The 20,353-nt window shown below is 39.6% G+C and overlaps 1 protein-coding gene across 1 annotated transcript in view; it reads left to right on the forward strand.

Annotated features, from left to right (window-relative positions):
* ATP11A (ATPase phospholipid transporting 11A) overlaps positions 1–20,353 on the forward strand; it is a 108,070-nt gene that overhangs the window by 55,407 nt on the left and 32,310 nt on the right. Inside the window, exons 6-18 of the mRNA XM_063126166.1 lie at positions 1,085–1,213; positions 1,744–1,847; positions 5,420–5,470; positions 6,404–6,468; positions 7,315–7,396; positions 8,918–9,068; positions 10,404–10,601; positions 12,121–12,294; positions 13,990–14,153; positions 15,207–15,278; positions 15,566–15,639; positions 15,905–16,008; positions 17,750–17,931. Coding sequence (XP_062982236.1) covers positions 1,085–1,213; positions 1,744–1,847; positions 5,420–5,470; positions 6,404–6,468; positions 7,315–7,396; positions 8,918–9,068; positions 10,404–10,601; positions 12,121–12,294; positions 13,990–14,153; positions 15,207–15,278; positions 15,566–15,639; positions 15,905–16,008; positions 17,750–17,931 — 1,550 coding nt within the window. The remainder of the gene's footprint in view (positions 1–1,084; positions 1,214–1,743; positions 1,848–5,419; positions 5,471–6,403; positions 6,469–7,314; positions 7,397–8,917; positions 9,069–10,403; positions 10,602–12,120; positions 12,295–13,989; positions 14,154–15,206; positions 15,279–15,565; positions 15,640–15,904; positions 16,009–17,749; positions 17,932–20,353) is intronic.

Raw genomic sequence — 20,353 nt, forward strand, 5'->3', positions numbered from 1 at the left:
GCCCACCCTGATGCTTTTAAGTAGGATGATCCTGCCCTCTTTTGTATCTGGTCATTCTATTATAGCTCTTGCAGCTTTTACTGTTGTGATGAAGAGGGAATTTTACCAGGTGCTGCATGCATACAAATGGCACCTGCTGAAATTCCCTTTTTTTATTCAACTGTTAAAGATACAAGAGCCCTGTCCTCCTCTTCATATGGTCACCCTATTTTAGGAAGCCCACAAGCAGAGCAGGGAGATAACAACCCTCCCCTGTTGTTTGTCTCCAGTATCTTGTATTGAAAGGTAAAATACTTCCAAACATGGAGGTTTTAGTTAGCTGTTGTGGCTAGGTAACAGGTTATCAATCTGAATGTAACCTTTGAGTGTTCACTTCCTTTTGTAAGTTATGTCGCTTATATTCTTTTAAATGTTGTTTTGTTGGCCAAATAGGTCAATGAGAATCCTGTGCTTGCCAGATGATACTTTCTTATTCCTCTAGAGAGAGTTTTGCATATGGTTTTACTCCAAAAAAGCATGAAAAATGACTGTATTTTTGGGAGGAATGTGTTCACATTATTCATCCTGCCCTAGTTTAAATAGGGCTAAAAACAAAAACAAAAAACCATTACCTAGATTTTTTTTTTTAAAGAATGCTTCTATAGTAATTTGAGGCATTTTATGTGTGTGTTTTTACAACTTGTTTCTTCTATTTAAAAGTTTGCAGCCCTTAAAAAAACAAACCTTGTTGACATGTTATCTATGTACACACAATCTGTATAAATGTAAACTAATTATGTTACTGCATGTGCGCTTTTTGTGTATTGGTAATGAGTAACTAGTGTCAACTCTCTTTGTACATCTTAAGGTAGGCTTGTTAGCCGTAGTGGAAACTGACAGAACAATCCTTAGCATGTTTGTTCAGATGTAAGTCCCATTATGTTCAGTGGGGCTTACTCACAAGTGAGCGTGTATGGACTAGTACAGACAGGAACTGCAAGAAAGATGACAATAGCAACAGTATTCACTCCTAGGTGGAAAAGCTTATATTTCTTACTCTAATAGTGATTCTCACCCCACCCCATCCCACATACACACTTTTTAGGTCGGAGATATTGTGATGGTGAAAGAAGATGAGACATTCCCTTGTGACTTAATATTTTTGTCAAGTAGCCGGGCAGATGGAACATGTTTTGTTACAACAGCAAGCTTGGATGGCGAGTCTAGTCATAAGGTAACTGAATGTTTCTGTTTCTCTACACATGTGCTCATTTTGAGTAGGATGAGTAACTTAAACCTTTTTACCGTACAATGAACCCCACACACATACACACACTTTTTCTTATATATGTTGAAGGTGCACAAGAATATAATGCATCCTCATTTGACTTTGTATTTTTGTCAAGGGCAGATGGAGCATGTTCTGTTAGCATAAGGAGTATCAAATTTTGAATGCACCTGGAAAATTAGTTGTGCACCTCTGTGGGCTTTGTGCAACTTGGCAAGTATAGTAATACTGGCATGTATTCATTTAGAGTAGAGCCATTTGGTTTTGCTTAGTTAGAATTTCAGTGTACCAAGGCAGAATTCCAGTACTTATTTAGAATAGCCAAATTTTACAAGGTAAAAAAGAACATACTATTTGTCTTTTATGCCCCCTGACAGAAGCGTTTTTTCCTTCACTGTCATACCCCTCACTTCAGTTTCATAAGTACCTTGATAAATGCACATTATATTTAACTGTAACTTTCTTCTCCATTCCAGACACATTATGCTGTCCAAGATACAAAGGCCTTTCAGAGCGAACAGGATATCGACACACTGCACGCCACCATTGAATGTGAACAACCTCAGCCTGATCTTTATAAGTAAGAATATGTGGTCGATTCTCATTTATGGTGGTGTACTAAAATAACTTGGTTCGTACTGAAGCCCAAGTTTTGAAATTCTGCCTCTTTCCTTTTCTCTCCTCATTTTGAGAACCATGTGGGGTTGTGGCTCAGTGATGGAGCACATATTTGCATGCAGGAGGTCCCAAGTTCAATCCCCAGCATCTCCAGACAGGGCTAGGAAGGAATCCGGCCTTGAAACCATGGAGAGCCAGTCAGTGTTGACAGTTCTGAGCTAGCTGGCTCAATGATCTGGATCAGTGCAAGAGAGTCCGGTGTTCCTATGTGCCACGTGACTTTAAAATGGTGGGTGGTGGATATAAAGAGCACACCTTGTCATGGAAGTGCTTATAGTTGTCTGCGTTTCTGTGATTGATCGTACATGTGAATGTTTAACTAATATTATACTTGGGATAGACTGAGCCCATAATCAGAGAAATGAGTAGAAGCTGGAACATTTCCAACAAGTACTTCTTGACACCAGCTTTCCCAGTGATCGAGGTGCCAAACCAGGAAAAGAAACAAAAACTGCCACAAAAAAGTGGCTGTTTGGAATTTGAAGCCATTCTTGCTGTTTTTGCACAGTGTCTGCATTGCCAGCTATTCTGATCTGGGTAATGCAGCTGATTACCAGGGAACTCTGTGTGTGTGTGTGTGTGTGTGTGTGTGTGTGTGTGTGTGTGTTAGTAAAGGTTTTAGAATTCAGTTGTAGCTCTCTCCTACCAACCCCCATTCCTTTGCTCTCTAGCATCTTTATACATTGTCCCTGCACACCATCACTGCACCCAGAGAAATGGCCTCTCCTTAATGTCCAAGATGCCCCACTAATGTGTCTTGCACAAATAACCCCCACACTAGCCATCCAACAACCCATGTTATAGAGTCTCCACTAGCCTACTATCGTTAGGTTTCTCACTGTTCCACCATGCTATTTTTATCAGTGCTTTTCCTGCACACTAAAACACTACGTGGCTTTGTAAAGAGCTACTTGATCGATAAATTATCATGTGGTGGTTTGTTGGTCTGCATGATAATGACTAAGGAAGAGGAAAGGAAGAGGAAACTGTGTCCTTACTTGTAAAAAAAGGGGGGAAAAGAAAGCGTCCATTTGATCAGGATCTAACTGCTTCTGTCACTATATCATAATTGTTTTCTGCACAAACATTGTCTGCCAAGCTCATGGTATGGGGATAAGACCAAGAGGCTGCAGCTTTTGCCAGCTCTTCTTTCATCCCTCACTGTCAGATGATGCTTGCGATCCAAACTTAAGAAAATGCCAGGATAGGACTAAGTAACAGTTGACTGCTAACTATATGCCAACATTTATTCATGAATTTGATACTGACTCAGAATTTAGGCCTGTCTGCTGTGCAAAAAGGAATTTAAAAAATACATATCTACATTGCATGTTTGGTAACTTTGAATTTTATGATGAGTACTTCATTTTAAGCTGAGATAGGCTGTGAACCAAAGACATACACATTTGGAAGCAAGTGACAACAAGATCAATTAAACTTGCTTCTAAGAAATGCATTTAGAATTGTGTCCCATCAGCTGCAAGTAGGATTTGTTGATTTGTGCATCCTGGGAAAGTTGTTTGTGCTGTGCTGACTCCAGGAGGGCTAAATCAACTTAACTACAACTCCCTAGGCTCTAAATGGTTTATCATGGATGCAATTCTGAGATGGAAACAGACAACAGCTAATAAAATAATCATTGCTTTAGTTCTAATGATTCTAGTTGCCATTTAGTGAGTTGGACTTCGTTTCATAGTCCCCAAATGCTCTGCATATGCAGTGAAACCTCTCTTCCTCCTTGCTATCCAAATTACCCTCATGTGTATTCAATTAATTAGTTGAAGAAAAAGTGAGACACTCCAGTGGGCCTGTTCACATGATCACAGGGGGACAACTTAGCCATGGTGGCTTATTTCCCCGTCTCACGTGACATTCACGTGCTGGGGGGAATTGCAGAATTACTCTTACTGGTGCAGCTTGCTGTGTTGCATGAACCTAGCGAGAGTGGCTTGTTGGCATGGATAACAAGCTACCCAAGGAGCCTGCAACAGACCATGGGTTTTGGGTGGCTTGTTAAGTCATGACAGCAAACCACTCTGGCTCGGTTTGCGCGACAACACAAGGTGCACTGGTAAGGGTAATTATGCAAAACCCTCCAGCACATGCAGTGAGAGAAATAAGCCACCATGGCTTATTTCCTCCTCTGTGATTGTGGCAACGCAGTTAGTGTGTTGTGTGAGAACAAGAGGGTTTCCAGACCCAGGCCTAACAACAAAAGAGAAAGAAGTAGCTGGGACTGGAATGCTAACTTTCAGATAAAGTGTGGCCATTTACACATCACAAAAAAGAGGAAATGCATTACTAATAAGAGGACAAAAGAGGACACAGACTAACATACAACTTGCATATGCTACTGTAGATGTATAGATGCAAACTTTGGAAAGAATTAAACTATCATTTAAACAGTAATATAATAATAATATTCCCCAAATATACCTTCTCCACATGCATTTAGGTGGCTGCTTGAAATTTAGCCAAACAATTGATCTGTTGCCATTAATCATGTGAGGAAAAATATTTTTCTTACCCTATAGCAATATGTAGAATTAGAAGGCAGGATATCTATTATTATTATTATTATTATTATTATTATTATTATTATTGTTATTATTATATTTATTTGTATCCCACCTTTTGCCCAATGCTGGGCCTCAAGGCGGCCTTACAAAGTTTAAAACATGCATGGGGGCGGGGGACAAAACCATAAACGTTTAAAATACACAACAAAATTATAAGACATTAACATAGATGGAGGGCCAGATTATTCTCCAAAGGCCTGCTGGAACAAAAAAGTTTTAGCCTGCTTCTGAAAGCCCATCAAGGAGGGAGCCAGTCTAGCTTCCCCAGGAAGAGAGTTCCAGAGCACTGGAGCAGCCACCGAGAAGGCCCTCTCCCATGTTCCCACCAAGCGCGTCTGTGAAGATGGTTGGACTGAAAGAAGGCCTTCTCCAGAAGATCTTAAAGCACGGGCAGGCTCATAAGGGATATCTATGAATACTTTAAATAAGCCTTTCCTAAACTGATGCCCTCCAGAGGTTTTGGACTTCAACTCCCATCAGCCCAAACCAGCATGGTCAGGTTTGTAGTCCAAACCACCTGGAGGGCATCAGGTTGTGGAAGGCTGCTCTAAATAAAAAAAATATAATTCTTCCTCCTGTAGGTAGTTGGCTGAAATAAAGAAAGGAAAAGAGGAAATTTTAGGCGAAAGAACAAGTTCATTTATTGTCATGTTCAGCTTGAGACTGCAGTGAGACATCCAAGACAAATATGAGAAGGACAGCTGAGGATACAGGCTTTAGAAGGAGGAGGAGTGAATGCCATGTGTTTGAAAGGTGCATCTGTGATTCATCTCCCTCTAGGCAATAGCTGAATCTATTTGTATGCAAGTCTATACAATTACCAGTATACTCTTCTCTGCATTCCTACAGGCCTGCTGTTATTGAGCTATTTCCTAATCTGTTTTTCATTTTGCAGATTTGTTGGCCGAATAAATGTTTATCACGACAGAAATGAACCTGTTGCAAGGTAAGACTTAACACTCATTGACTGGGTTCACATGATCACATAATAAGGCACATAGTCTTGTTACCCACGGCAACAAGTCACCCTGACTTGGTTTGCAGGATACAACAAGCTGTGCTCCTGAGGGTAATTATGCAAATCCCCCCAGAACATCACCCGGGGCAGTGGGGAGCAGGCAGTTAACCCACAGTGGCTTATTTCACCTCTGTGATCGTGAAAACTGCCCCCTTTCTCTCTCTGCTAATGTTTTTCAAATGCATGTGTACTATTTCGATATTAATTTGTCTTCTTTTTTGCAATCCATGATAGTATACACATAGTTTGCTTTCAGGATACAAATCAAATATTAATTATTTTATTTATGTGTACATAATGATGTGAATTAAAATGGACAATCTGTTGGACTCCAATTAAAACACATGACACTTAAATTGAATCAAGCCAAGGAAAATATAACACCAAGTTTTCAAAATAAAATTACTAATCTTAGGCCATAGATAATTCCCAGGTGACTAGAAAGGCATTGTCCCATTAATGTCAATGGGTCTAAAGTTGCATGTTTATGCACACTTAATCCCACACTAGATCCCTTTCATATCTAAATAAGTGCAGGTTTTTAACTTTGGGGTTTCCTGGGTGATGTTCTAAATCTATATATCAGTTTATGCTTGGGGACTTTTTTAAAAAACAATTTTTAAAGATTGAACAGCAGAATTCTGTGACTAGGATCTAGGGACTTAATTTTAGGATGTTATACATTTTACAAAAATTTAGATATAGATATGAATTGTTTGCTAAACCAAAGGCCAACGATTTAACAAATGTGAAAGTCTTCCTCCCACACCCTGGAATTTGTTCATTCTATGTTTTATTTGAATTGGAAAAAACTGCCACCATGGGATAATTAATTAATGTTGCCAATGTTTACCTTTGCAGGCCATTGGGATCTGAAAATTTGCTTCTTAGAGGAGCTACATTAAAGAACACAGAGAAAATCTTTGGTAAATATTGCAATAGAATAGTAATAATGGTGCCAATTCAGAGATGTGCATGAAAAGATATGCATCTTCAGCAAACTATTTAAGTTTCAGTAGTGTATTCTGATGTAGGTTTTCTGTTCAAAAAAAAGTGAAAAAGAGCTCTACCAAATATTTCATATTGGGGACTGAAAGCAGTGCTCTTCGGCTGAAACGAAATAATTTCTTAGCAACCCCAAAATTAAGCAAATATTCACTTTTGTTTTGGGTTCCTGTTTGATGTCATTGTTACTCTTCTCTGCTGTTGGCTTGGTACCATTTTGTCTCAGTTGTTTTCTACCCAGAACTAGTCTCATTGGTGGTCCCAGTCAATTGGGGGTCATGCAGTAATGAAAACATGACATGGAGCCAATCACATTTGATTATATGATGGTGTCACTGGGGGCAAACAAAGGTAGTTGAGAATAAAGACGTTTCCTGGATCAGCATTACCTTCATTCTGAATGGGTGAATACCTTTATACCCTTCTGGATCAATGCCCCCAAAATATGCTAAAAGGGGATTTTTTTTTAATATTCTCAAACACTTGAGAAACAGTACACACACACCATTTTGGTTCTGCCCTAGTAATGAATGCATTTGGATGGACCCAGTCATGAACTTATTGGATCAGGGCTCACAACTACTATTGTATTTCCTGCATAGTATTTGTATGAACTGTATTGCTTAACAATTCACTGTGTGTGTGTGTGTGTGTGTGTGTGTGTGTATGTGTGTGTGTGTGTGTGTGTGTGATATATATATATATATATATATAGATATATATATATATACACAATTTTGATGAAACAGTATTTTTCTTTGTTTCAGGTGTTGCTATATACACTGGCATGGAAACAAAAATGGCACTGAACTACCAATCAAAATCTCAGAAACGATCTGCTGTAGAAAAGTAAAGCTATATCAGCTTTTCTAATATATGTATGTGATGGGTGATATAGACAGGAGTGGGGAAAGCAACAGAAATGTCTTTACATGATGTAAATTGGGGGGCTGGGGGTAAAATCAATGACTACTTGTGTCTTACAGTGCCTGGGTTTTCTTGTTTTTGTTTTTGTTTGGCTTATTGTTTATTATTAAGAATTTGGGTGCAGTTGTCAATCATTCTTGTCTTGATCTTTAAAGAAACATGAGCTTGCATCATATATTATACAAAGTTGTAGGCAATCACAGCAGCTTTACCATTGTACCTGCATTTAGAGACGCCAGCAAAATTCATACTTATCTGGTTTGGAATACAAACTTTCCTGTTCACAAGACTTCAAAATAATACAATTCAAATATTATTTCCCTGAAGTTCTGCTATATCAAAAATGAAATACAAGATTTTTCCATATGCTCATAGGATAGTTTTTAACTTGAATCTCTTTTTAGACAATATCCTGGACACAATTGCTCACACTGAGCAAAGGCAATTAAACTAGGGCTGGGGCGGGGGGGCAGTGACTTCCCCAAACCTTAGGGAAATGTTAAAAATAATGTATCGCAGACATCACACCAGAATTAAAAGCACTCAGAAAACTATTTACAAAATAAAATATTACACAAATAACATCAATTCAAACAACGTCAACTCAAAGATACGAAGACAGATACTTTAAGGTAGACCACCCATCCACCCCACCCCCCCAAACCTTCCATCAGCAGAGAGTTAGTTGCTTCCTTGCTCTTATTGCCAATACAACATTTGGCCACAACTAATGATGCCGACGGAATTTTATCTGACAGCAGACATTTAACAAAAAAATGGTCTGATATACCTAATAAAGTGGCCAACGAAGGAGCAAACATTTCCTTACTAGCTCCAACGTAGTAGTTCTAGAACAAGACCAATCCTATATCCTGGTTTTTACACAGTCAAACCCTAGGGGCAAGGGTACACCATCATATCTTCTGCAAAGCACTTAAGATGATAGCTCCTTAAATCTAGCCAAGGTGAGAGCTCTACAGTATCTAGCTACATGCATATTTGAACTAAGTCCAGCTGCCAAACCCCTTACCTTAAACCCTAGGGCTGTTAGTGCAGCTAGTGGCTGTAAGCAGCAGGGAGGGGAGAGGAGAGGGAAAGACACCCTTCTCCTCACCGGTGACCTAGGATACTGCAGGATAGCACATGCTAAATCACATGGCCTCAGCACCCCTAGAAAATGTACCTGGTGGCCCTTGGCCAATGTCAGTAGTGCTTGGGAAAAGCACATTTTCCAGCAGGTACTGTCCGGCGTGTGCTGCATTGCAGTGTATGAGGCTGCCAGACAATGGAGGGGGAAGACAACCCCCTCTTTTTACGTCACTTGTTATATTTGTCCATCTTACATAGAGAAATCAAAATTACATAGACTAAATTGAAAACATGTTGTTATTAATAATGAACCATTCCACTAATGATAAAACTATTTTCTCTCATTTGCTTCAGATCAATGAATGTATTTCTTATTGTATACCTCTGTATTCTGATCAGTAAAGCACTAATAAATACTGTTATGAAATACGTTTGGCAAAGTGAGCAACATCGTGATGAGCCTTGGTATAATCAGAAAACAGAATCGGAAAGGAAAAGAAATGTGGTATGTGAATAACTTGCGTTTAAACTTGCGTTTAATAAGAGATACTGTTTAGAATAAATATGTAGTAGTAAAGCTTTATTGTTTCAAACAATGGTTACAACAAACACAATAAAAACAATGCAAAAATAAATCATACGTTCTGCAAGGTCAGAAATTTTGCTCTATACATTTGGACTGTAAGAGCGAAGTTGGCCAATGCCAATACGACAGTCTTGTTATTGCATGTAAACAAAAAGTATCTGCTACATTTCTGCCCTTACATATCTTCAACAACTGTACTGCTTGATAATGTCATCTAGAGCATTAGTATTATTTCCATTTCAAACGGCATTGCATATTCCTGTCTCAGCGGTGCTTCCAATCCTACAAGAGGCTGCATAAAAAAGCCTTTCCCCTGGATTGTATCTAACCTAATGCTACCAGAAAAAAAGTACAAAAGGTAGTGGCACGGGATGAGGCCCACCCCATGCCAAGGATCCTGTTGCCCCAAGGTTCCTTGACTGGTGATGGGCTTCACACACTCCTCCAATCCTTTTCAGCAAGGAGGACTTTTTTCTCCCTATACGACTAAATTGAGAAATCGCTCCATTTGCTGGCAAAGGGGGGAAATAGCTTGGTGGGCACCTGGGTCTGCCCTTGCAGGCACAGTGGGGCCTGCGGGTACCACATTTGGGACCCCTGCAATAAGCCATAGTTGTTGGCAAATGAACAAGGAATAAGCTTCCTAGAAACTAGAATTTCCTGCCTACTATCCAGGAGTTATGAATCCTATTTTGTAGGGAGCCCTGAAAACAGTTTCCTGGTTTGGATGTTATGGGAAACTCTAACTTAAAAAATGAGGAGGTCTTTTTTCATTTCTTTTGCAGGTGGGTAAGAGGAAGGAAGAGGAGACAAGGAGGAGCTTGTCAACTCTGATTTTCTAGAGCAGTTCACTATGTTTGAATTAGCCGTAAAGTCAACAGCCTTGATTGATTTTTCTTTCCTGTATGATATTTCTACAAATCAAAAACTATTTGTGACTTAGATAAGGAAAGATATCATAATAACATGCTTAAATATTAATATTGCATGTTAGAGCGGAATAGCTCAGTGAAAAATGTGGATGAGGTGGAATTTTATGATGGGACCCAAAAGATTAAACAAGAATTCCACTACATATATATTATAAATGTCTAAGAGTGCAACCCTATGCAAGTGTAAACAGAAGTAAATCCAACTGCATGCAATAAAACTTGCTCCCAGTTCAGGTGCATAGGAGTGGAGTCAAAGATGTAGTGTTTATGCAGATACATCCAAATCAATTCTTTGTTTTGTTTGTTTGTTTTTCTTTGGCAGTTTATTACAGCATTTACAGATTTTCTTGCCTTCATGGTTCTTTTCAACTACATCATTCCTGTATCCATGTATGTCACAGTAGAAATGCAGAAGTTTCTTGGTTCTTATTTTCTCACCTGGGATGAAGAAATGTTTGATGAAGAAACAGGTGAAGGACCACTGGTGAATACCTCTGACCTCAATGAAGAGTTAGGGCAGGTAACTATCTTGTGTTAGGTGTTGTAGCAATCCAGCAACTGTCTCTGGTATATAGATTCCTGGAGAGATTGATACGACCATTTTACTAGGAGTAATTTGTTTAGGAGTATGGCCACCCATAGCGGAGACATTCTAAGACCCTGTTCAGACATCATGCTAAACCATGATGGCTAAGCACTTTGAGATAACCATTATGGCTTAGCGTGTCTTGTGAACCCTGATTTAGCATGTCATGTGAACCATTCCTAACCATGGTGGCTACATACTCACAGTTTAACCACGCTCACTGACCCCCTGCTGCAGAAGGGTTAGCAGCCTAACCATGATTTAGCATGTCGTCTGAACAGGGTCAATGTCATCATCGTTTTCTGACTCCAGGAACATCCAGACCTGTTTTTGTTGATCTAAACTTTTTATAAGCCAGAGCCCTACATACAGTTGACTTCCTGTATTTGGATGAAATAGGAAGTGGTAGTTTCTTCAAAACCACGAGCAGTTACATTAAACCTTTTACTGTCATGCACAAAGACGAGGGGAAGGGAAGCTCCTACCTGCTCATCAGATTAACACTAAACCAGGGGTGCAGAACTTCTGGTCCATGGGCCAAATCTAGCTGTCTGAGGTCCCAATCCAGCCCCCTGTGGTTCCCCAGATGGCCCCACTACCTTCCCTTGTCCTCAACCACTTTCCACTAGCCACTGATTGTTTTGTGGTTTCTCTCTTATGTGCCATTTGTTTCCTATTGTAAAAGGTTGGAATGGCTCTACTAAGGCTAGCTTACTTGCAGTAAGAGCTTTAATGTAAAATATTTTAGTAATTTTGGGTCTCACTCTTCTACTTTTTTGGCCTCATCCCTTTTGCCTTCAGCCCCAAGAGGTTCTCCAAAATAGAATTTGGCCCTCAGAAGGAAATAGGCTCTACAAACTTGCACTAAGCCGTGGCTTAGCATTACATCTGAACTAGGCCTAATTGGTTAAGACAGAGTCTTTGGGTGCTAATGATCTGTTTGTTGTAATTTCAGAAAAAAATGGTAGTTGTACAGTATTCAAAGTTTGTGTGGTGGTATTTTAAACCAAGCAAATAATACTGCAGAATCATACAATTTATTTATAAAATAATTGCTTACACTAACGTGATATAGTATTGATATAGTTCTTGCATTGAAAAGTTGCTCTCTGATTTGGAACGTACATATTATTTATTTTATTTATTTTTTACATTTATATACTGCCCCATAGCTGAAGCTCTCTGGGTGGTTACATAGGTTACCTCTATCTGAACCAACATATATAATTTTCTTAATGAAAACAAAATAGGTAGCTTTCTGCTCTGTGTTACATGCATCTACATTACAGCAAATGTCATCACTGAAAGGACAATTTCTGCATGCTCTCTAAAGGCCAAGGGACAAACCCTTAAGTCACGCGTAATAACTTCAGCCATCAAGACAGCTGACTTTTCCCCCCAAGGTCTGTCCTTGTTATTTCAATCCTTAATTGCTCTGTATGTCTCTTTTCAGGTTGAATATGTCTTCACAGATAAAACGGGGACATTAACAGAGAATAATATGGAGTTTATAGAATGCTGCATTGAGGGGCATGTTTATGTGCCTCATGTCATCTGTAATGGCCAAATCCTCCGCGACTGTGCTGGTATTGATATGATTGATTCTTCCCCAGGAGGAAGTGGGAAAGTATGAAGCATTCTTAAAAATAAATATATAAGTGCTGAGGGAATAATAACTTGTTCATGTATTGAAAACATGATACTTGGAAGGTTTAATTAAACAAAGTAGCTTTGTGCTGGGTAAGAATTATGCTTTTAGAATATTAAATGTTATAGTCAAGCACTTACTGATAATGATTTATAAAGCTCAAGAACACCCCCTGGCCTCAAAACCAGTAAGTGAAGACAAGAGTTCTTGAATTTAAAGTGGCTTACAACAAATTATTTAGTCAGTGGGCTGCAGCTCAGTATGCTAAATCCTTTTCAATCATTATTACCACAGTAGCTTCTGATGCAAGTTACTGCTATCCAGGCTAAACAAGTTTGGAGTCAGGCAGGCCCACACAGAGAGAAGAACCTAGAGGGACTAAGTGATGTTAACAACAGCTGGTGGAGGCCTACACATGCCTGGCACACTGTGTAATATTTTTTTAACTTAGTGGGATGGTCATGGTAGTGTAGTGGCAACAACAGGCACTGAAGGGAGCTTGCTCTGACCATTTGTGCACAAGTATGCTGGTTCCTCTCTCAGAGCTTGTTCCTTTTTTAATTCTGCTCTTTGAATCTTTCTACATGAGGCATTTATTGTGCACTCATGATTCCTTGCACTTGTTTATGGGTTCTTTAGATGACAGTTTCTTTTCTGTTTTTTAAGAACACTTCTGGGGGGGGGGTTAGAGTGGAAATGGGAAATTGTTTCTGAAAGCAAAATAATTTCCCCCCTCTACTTGTGTAATTGCGATATTCCACTATACCACAGTGCCGCCTAGAGGTTATGTTGCAGAAAAGCAGGAAAGGAAAGCTCTGTTTAGAGCTCAGAACTCAATTCTGTGTTGAAACTAAATGTAGATACAGCAGTTAACAGCCTTGTGTAGAAAAGCTCTGAGAGTTTAGAGCAGAATAGATGGACTCTTAGCCTAAGCCAATGAAGCTGGATCACTATTTTGCAAAATAAATTGCAGGCAGCCCCACATCACCCATCACCCAGTTCAGATCAGGCCCATAGCAGGGAAGGTTAAAACTCCCTTATCCTCCATACTAGGGTTCCAATCTGGATCAGGCCCCCTGCACTACACTAGAGTAAAAAAAAAAAAAGAACAAACGGCATAGCTGCTTACTACATCTTTAATGTGATGTCAGCTTTGGCTCACGGAGATGTATTTGAGCAGCTTAGCCCTGTGTGGCTGCACTGGTGGCCCAGAAATGGAAGTGGGTAAATAGGCTTATAAATAACTGATACAGAAGTGTAGGAAAGTAATCCTTCAAATACATCACATAGCTTAATTCAGATCCTCAGATACGTTAACTTAAGGAAATTCACGTAAGAAAAATTTCCCTGTCCCTTACTCTAGGCTGCAGGCCCCATGTTCTATCCCACGTTATTCAGGATGTTCTGTGATACTCCAGAGAGGTTTTTGGAGGTAACAGGTAGCTGCTGGGGTAGGAGGAGACAGGAAAACTTCTCTACTATGAATGTCCTTAAGTTAATTCATCTTAGGATCCAAGCTGGTAGTGTGTGCACTTGCACATCGAACTAGTATATTAAACTGCCTCATCCTTTCCATAAAAGTAAAACCTGTTACATATAGACAATATTTAATATTGATGCCAACTCTTAGAGTTGGAAATTGTGTACTAGCAAAACTCCTTTTTTATTTATTAGGACAGAGAAGATCTCTTTTTCCGAGCTCTGTGTCTTTGTCACACTGTTCAAGTAAAGGAAGATGACAATGTGGATGGATTGAAGAAAGCTCAGCTGTCAGGGAGGTCTGCTGTGTATATTTCATCATCCCCTGATGAAGTTGCTTTAGTTGAAGGGATTCAAAGGTAAGTGCCATACTAGAGATCAGTTTAATTTGATAGTGTCTCCACTGAGGGGTAATATCTTTTGTGAAACTTTCCCTGAATTTTGAGATGGATTGAGGAGAAGACAAACCTGAAGGGATCAGAGGAAATGACGGGAGTGAGAAAGGTCAGGCCTGGTTGTGTGTAAGGCATTGCTCTGGTGTAACGGCCTGTTAACAGGTGCTTTTGAATGTCTTATGCATCCTATGAATGTTTAGACAGAAAAAGTCCTACAACTCCTAGTATTTCTCAGCCAGGCAAGAGCAGTAAAAGCTTTTTGTTCCTTATAATTTCCATACAAATTTTAAGGGGCAGAGATGACAACTGAAATATGAAAATCTGCCTTATTATGAGACAGGAACATAGGAAGCTGCCTTTTGCAGAGTCAGACCTTTGGTCCATATAGCCAGTATTATCAACACTGACCTGCAGTGCCTCTCCAGGGTTTTAGGCAGGGGTTTTTCCAGCCCTAGCTGGGGATGCTGGGGACTGCCCCTGGGACCTTGTCCATGCAAAGGAGATGCTCTACCACTGAGCAGTGGCCTCATGTGAAGAAGAACAAGAAGTTGGCCCATATATGGGTACCTCTGCGTCCATATTTTGGGGGAAGGAAAGCTTATTGCTATCCACACCAGACGGGGAGAAGAATACTAATTTGAGTGTTGATATTTCAAGTGTGCATGCCGTGCAGGAAGGATTTATACATGTCTATATACCCATACGTGCTGGGCACGAGTATGATCAGGGGCTAAGAGCACTGTGTATCTTGTTGATGGAAAGTAAAGGACCTGATTTGTATGCCAGCTGGGTGGGAACAGCTTAGCTGAAATGGCATTTCTCAAAACCTTGAGACAGAACATAAGAAAAAAGAAATCCTGAACCAGCTTGAGCAAATGAATATATTTGTACTCTGTAAATGACCTAAAAATAATTGTTTCTAGCATACACAATTGATTACACAGCTCAGTATGTTGCAAACATGAATGAATAAATATGATTGTTTTAACCTCTGTGTATCTGTGATTGAATTTTCAGACTTGGTTACACATATTTAAGATTGAAAGACAATTTTATGGAAATTTTAAATCGAGAAAATGATATTGAAAGGTGAGTTATACTTCACATAAAGGAGGACTACTACACTAAAGGCGTATCTTACATACATAACTATTTCTAATCTTTAACGTCTTCAGAAAATTTTACTGTGCAAAACTGTTTATTTATAGCTGAGGATGATCTATATGCCTGACAGGTTTGGCTTTTGAGTCAGTTTATGGAGTTTCAGTGAGATATTACTTTTATACCACAAAGGTCATTCATATGTACCATTATTGGTGTGTGTATAGATATATTAAAAATATGTTCTTGAAATATGTTCTTGTTTTTTCCTTCAGGTTTGAATTATTGGAGGTCCTTAGTTTTGACTCAGTAAGGAGACGGATGAGTGTGATCGTTAAATCAGCAAAAGGTAAAAATTAAAAAACAACACAGCCTTGTACCCAAGTTCTTTGGTCCTTTAATAAGTGGCTCGTTTTTTCCTGTCTCCTACTATTCCATAATGTTTTAAAATACTATGCTTGCAATTTTGACTCTCAAAAGTCCACTAATGTAGGTGCTCATTTTCAAAACTTTTTTTTTGTAAGATGTCATTTTATTTTATTTTATTGGTGGGAAGAGATATTTTAATCTACATTTAATCTGGTTATTAACAATTGTTTTGTTTACATTTTCAGGAGAAATATTTCTATTTTGTAAAGGAGCAGATTCTTCTATATTTCCTAGAGTAACAGAAGGCAAAATAGAACAGATTAGATCAAGAGTTGAGCGGAATGCAGTGGTAAGATCCTATGTCTGGAAAGCATTAATTATGTTGTATGCATTCAAGGCAGAAAGTTGCAAACGTTGTTTGTAAGTACAGATTTACCTACAGTGAGGGTGGGGACAAAAGATAAATTAGCCATTGACCTATTTTGCACAATCAAATCAGCCTACCATAGCTTATTTAAGCAATGGTGGCCTGTGGCCTGTGGTGGCTGCCATTTTGAATATGCAAGCTGTGGTGCACGCTGTGGCTTGCTGTGTTGTGAGAACCCGGGTCGCAGGGATTATGTGAGAGTTAAAAAACCCAGGGTTTGTTCTGAGTTTATGTGAGGTGGCTTGGTGCATATTGTGAAGCTCCACAAGTTAATTAACCCACGATGACTTAATATGACCTGTGAACATGCTCATTTGTGTTGATACTCTCATTCCTTCAATGCTGTGTTGCTGGATGTCTATGGGCATGTCTACACGTAGGGAGGGAGCGGGGAGGATCTTGCGATATGCTGATCGTGAGATCCTCCCCCTGGGTTCACATGCGGCGTGCAACGTCCAGGGAGGAAGCAGGACGTCGTGCCCACCATTTTTTTCAAAAAAAGTCAGGAGCTGGAGCACGCTTGCGCTCCAGCAAAAAAGTAAGTAAAAAAACCTCCAAAAAACCTAACTCCACTCCCCACCTACCCCCAATATCCCTGGACTCCTTTCGTCCTGGCTCCTTCCCTCTGCTGACCCTCACTACTCGTGGGAAGGATGGAAGACGCTGGGATGGGTGCCTACACCACCTCCAGTCCTTCGGATCGTCCCGGGACTGTGGAAAAAGCTGGGGGGAAAGTGTCTGCAGATATCCTGGGGAAATGGAGGGTTCGTCCCTACCTGCTCCTGGGATCCCCTGTGCATCATGTGGACACACAGGGATGATCCAGGGACGATCCCTGGGATAAAGACTGGTGTTGACATGCCCTATGTGCACAACATTAAGAATTGGAGATATCAGTGGAACCTGTACTTCTAGCAATTCAATATGAGTTTCAGGGGCTCATAATGCTTACCTCAAAGAATAGGTAAGTATTATGAGCCCCATATTCTTCATTGAAATCGGAGCTGAAAAAGAATTTCCTTCCAAATCTTTTCTCATGCATTCACACTTCAGTTTGAAAGGCCCAGTAGTTCTGCTATGTCAGTGGCTCTTGGAGAAATTACATTTCTCCAGGGTTACCAGGGCTTTGCATCCAGTTGGCATGCTTTCACATGGTCTGCTAGCCACCAGAGAAGGAAGATGTCTCCCTTCTTCCCTCTCTCTGTGGCTACTTACTGCTATCAGCTGCATTAGCCAAATTGAATGTTAAAGAAAAGGAGGGAGGGGTTTGAGGGGATGAGTGGAATAAAAAGGAGCAGGGTGGAAGGGAGGGGAATGAATTTTGGGATTCAATGAATTTTTTCCAAGCCAATCTGATGGAAATCTTAAGTGGCTCACCTGCCTCAATTAAGAGTAAGTCTTTCTTTTCTTCTTTTCCAAAGCAGTGGGCAAGGCAGTAGGAAATTTAATTCCCCGAGCTTCTGGGTTTCTCATATGTTTCTTCTGAAACATTGCCTTATTCCGAGCAATTAAGAAACTTGCATCCTAGACTGAAGTGAATTAAACCAGCATATGAAGTAGAAATACTAATTGTAATTTACATAAATAACTGTAAATACAATTGAAAATCTTTGGTGGGTTTTCAGTGAACATATTTCTGTGCTTTTAAAATAATTTCCTTTAGGAGGGTCTGCGAACATTATGTGTTGCGTATAAAAGATTCACTTATGAAGAATATGAGAATGTGCAGAAGGAGCTCCAGGAGGCAAAGTTGGCCCTGAGGGATCGGGAAAAGAAACTGGCGGAGGCATATGAAAATATAGAAAGGGGGCTTATCCTGCTTGGTGCTACAGCAGTTGAAGACCGGTTAGTACAATCTTTTTCATTTATACTTATGTATCGGCTGCATTAGGTGTTATCAGTTAAAGTGGTAAATGATCTTTCCTATCCAGGCATTTCTGTGATTAAAAAAACCCTCTGACTGTGATAGGTGGATTGTGGCAGCAGATTTAGGGTATCATTTGGCTCTCGCTGTTATAAACTGAAATATGCATGAGCCTTCTACCCATGTATACTGCTGCTTTTATCCTCCCTTCATGGTATGCCTCAATAAGCCAGGAAGGTGTACCTCCCCCCGCACCCCGCCAAAAACTGGGAAATTATGGTTACCAACTTCAGAACCACATGGAGGAAAGCTTCATTCCCTGGATGTCAGAAGGGCACTTTTATTCTACATTATCCGTGGAACATCATGCTTTAGGAAATCTACCCATTTATTCATATGCCACTCAGTACCCAAAAAGTCTCATTCTGTGTCATCACAATGCTCTGCCAAATGGGTGGTTTCACCCATACTTCTTGCCTACCACCTGGCAAGCTTAACCCACCCACCCCACACACACAAGTTATGGGTCATTTGACTGGAGCCATAGCCACCTCTGCCATTTTCCTAAGAAATGTTTGCTTCTGCAACTGTGTAGTGCAGCAACCTGGACTCAGTCTTCTACCTTCATCAAACACCTGAATATCAGACCTCATACTGATGCTGCTTTTGGCAGAGTGGTTCTTCCTTCAATTCTGGTGTGACATCCCCTTCCTTCAATAAGTCTATTGCTTTTCAGTAACCCATATGTGTGAATCACAGAGACCATGAAGAAGTGGGGCAGGTTGTTGACCTGTAATCATGGTTCTTCAAGTGGCCATTGCGAACTCACACTACTCACCCTCTTCCCTATTTCAATGCCTCACTTTCTTTATTCCATAACTGAGAGGCAGGTGGGAACAAAGCCTGAAGTGTGCATATAGGAGGTTGGCTGGACAACTGCCTAAAACTCTTTTTAGCTCTAGAATATTCCAAATTACTGTTCTGTGCAAGTGTGTAACCCACAGATGACCACTTGAAAAGCCACAATTACAGATAAGCAACTTGTCCTCTCCTGGTTTAGACAAAATGGGAACCGCCCAGAGAGCTTCGGCTATTGGGCGGCATAAAAATCTAATAAATAAATAAATAAATAAATAAAATAAAACTGTAGTTAATTAGACATTTCCTGGTTTATCAAGGTGAGTAGCAAATGGGGTTGCATGTGTGGCAAAAGGCTCATTCATATCTCACCTTAATAAGCCAAGATATGATAGTCTGAATGCAGCCTTTGAGATCCCAAGTTATTTTCATTTGTATGTTTATTAATATTACACCTTTCTACCATAACAGTACTCAAAATGACTTATGGATAATATAACTTACAATGACTTACAATAACATAAAAACTTTAAGAACATAGTTTTAAGACTAGTTAATGAATGGCAGCTTGGAATCAAAGGGATGTGTAGAAAGCTGAAAGAAGGTAATTCCCTGTACTTGTGCAACATGGATTGCTATAACAGGCTTTGCTACTTCCCCAAAGCAAGTTTTCCTGTCCTCTTTAGACAGTTAATAGCAGACTCCCTGCAATACAAACAGTAAATACTTCCCTCAACCTGCAGCCCTCTTTCCCATTCACTCCCCTTTAGAATTTCCCCTGCCGTCTTCATATTGACCTGTATTTAAAGAGTCAAGATTTGTGTATATAAGTAAAATCACAAAACAAAAATTGGATAAGTAGCTATATAGACAAAATAGTAGAATCAATTAAAAGAGTTTAGTGTCGTGCACATCTCTTTATCCACCTGCATGCAGTGGTTTTGTAGTGGATCACATTTCTCTGTGACCTGGTTTGCATGTCATGGAGACAAATCATGGGTTAACACGCGGTTATTTAACCCATAAACAAAACAGAGTGTCCAGGTTTGGACATCATGCTAACAACCTACAAATGGGGCATTTGTAGGTTGTTTATGCTAACCAGAAATAGCTTGTGTGATTTTCTGTCATGATGTGCAAACTGGTCCTACCTGTAATTTAAGGAAGTTTCATCATATTCATTGGGATTCATTTCTTTTAGTAATTTAGTGTAATATACTTTTTCATGGGCAACTAAAGTCAATAGTTCTTAAATCTAATTGTGTATATTAGGTTTTTATTTGATTTTCAGTGTTGAAGGTTAATATACTTAGCCATTAGTGTGGCCTTATGATGATTGATGCTTTAAACAAGCAGTTGAAGACACTAAAATATGTGGCAGCTCCTCTGGAATGAAATCTCGATCCCTTTTAATCAATAAAGATTGAGCAATCTGATAACGAAATAAATAATATATTTCATGGCAAGAAAGACTCCTTAAACCTAAACTCCTTTTACCAGCACATTTTCCAGTATAGTACAAACCTTTTAGTAAATCCCCTAAAT

This window comes from Elgaria multicarinata, chromosome 5 (assembly GCF_023053635.1).
Source record: "Elgaria multicarinata webbii isolate HBS135686 ecotype San Diego chromosome 5, rElgMul1.1.pri, whole genome shotgun sequence".
In the NCBI taxonomy this organism is placed as follows: Eukaryota; Metazoa; Chordata; class Lepidosauria; order Squamata; family Anguidae; genus Elgaria; species Elgaria multicarinata.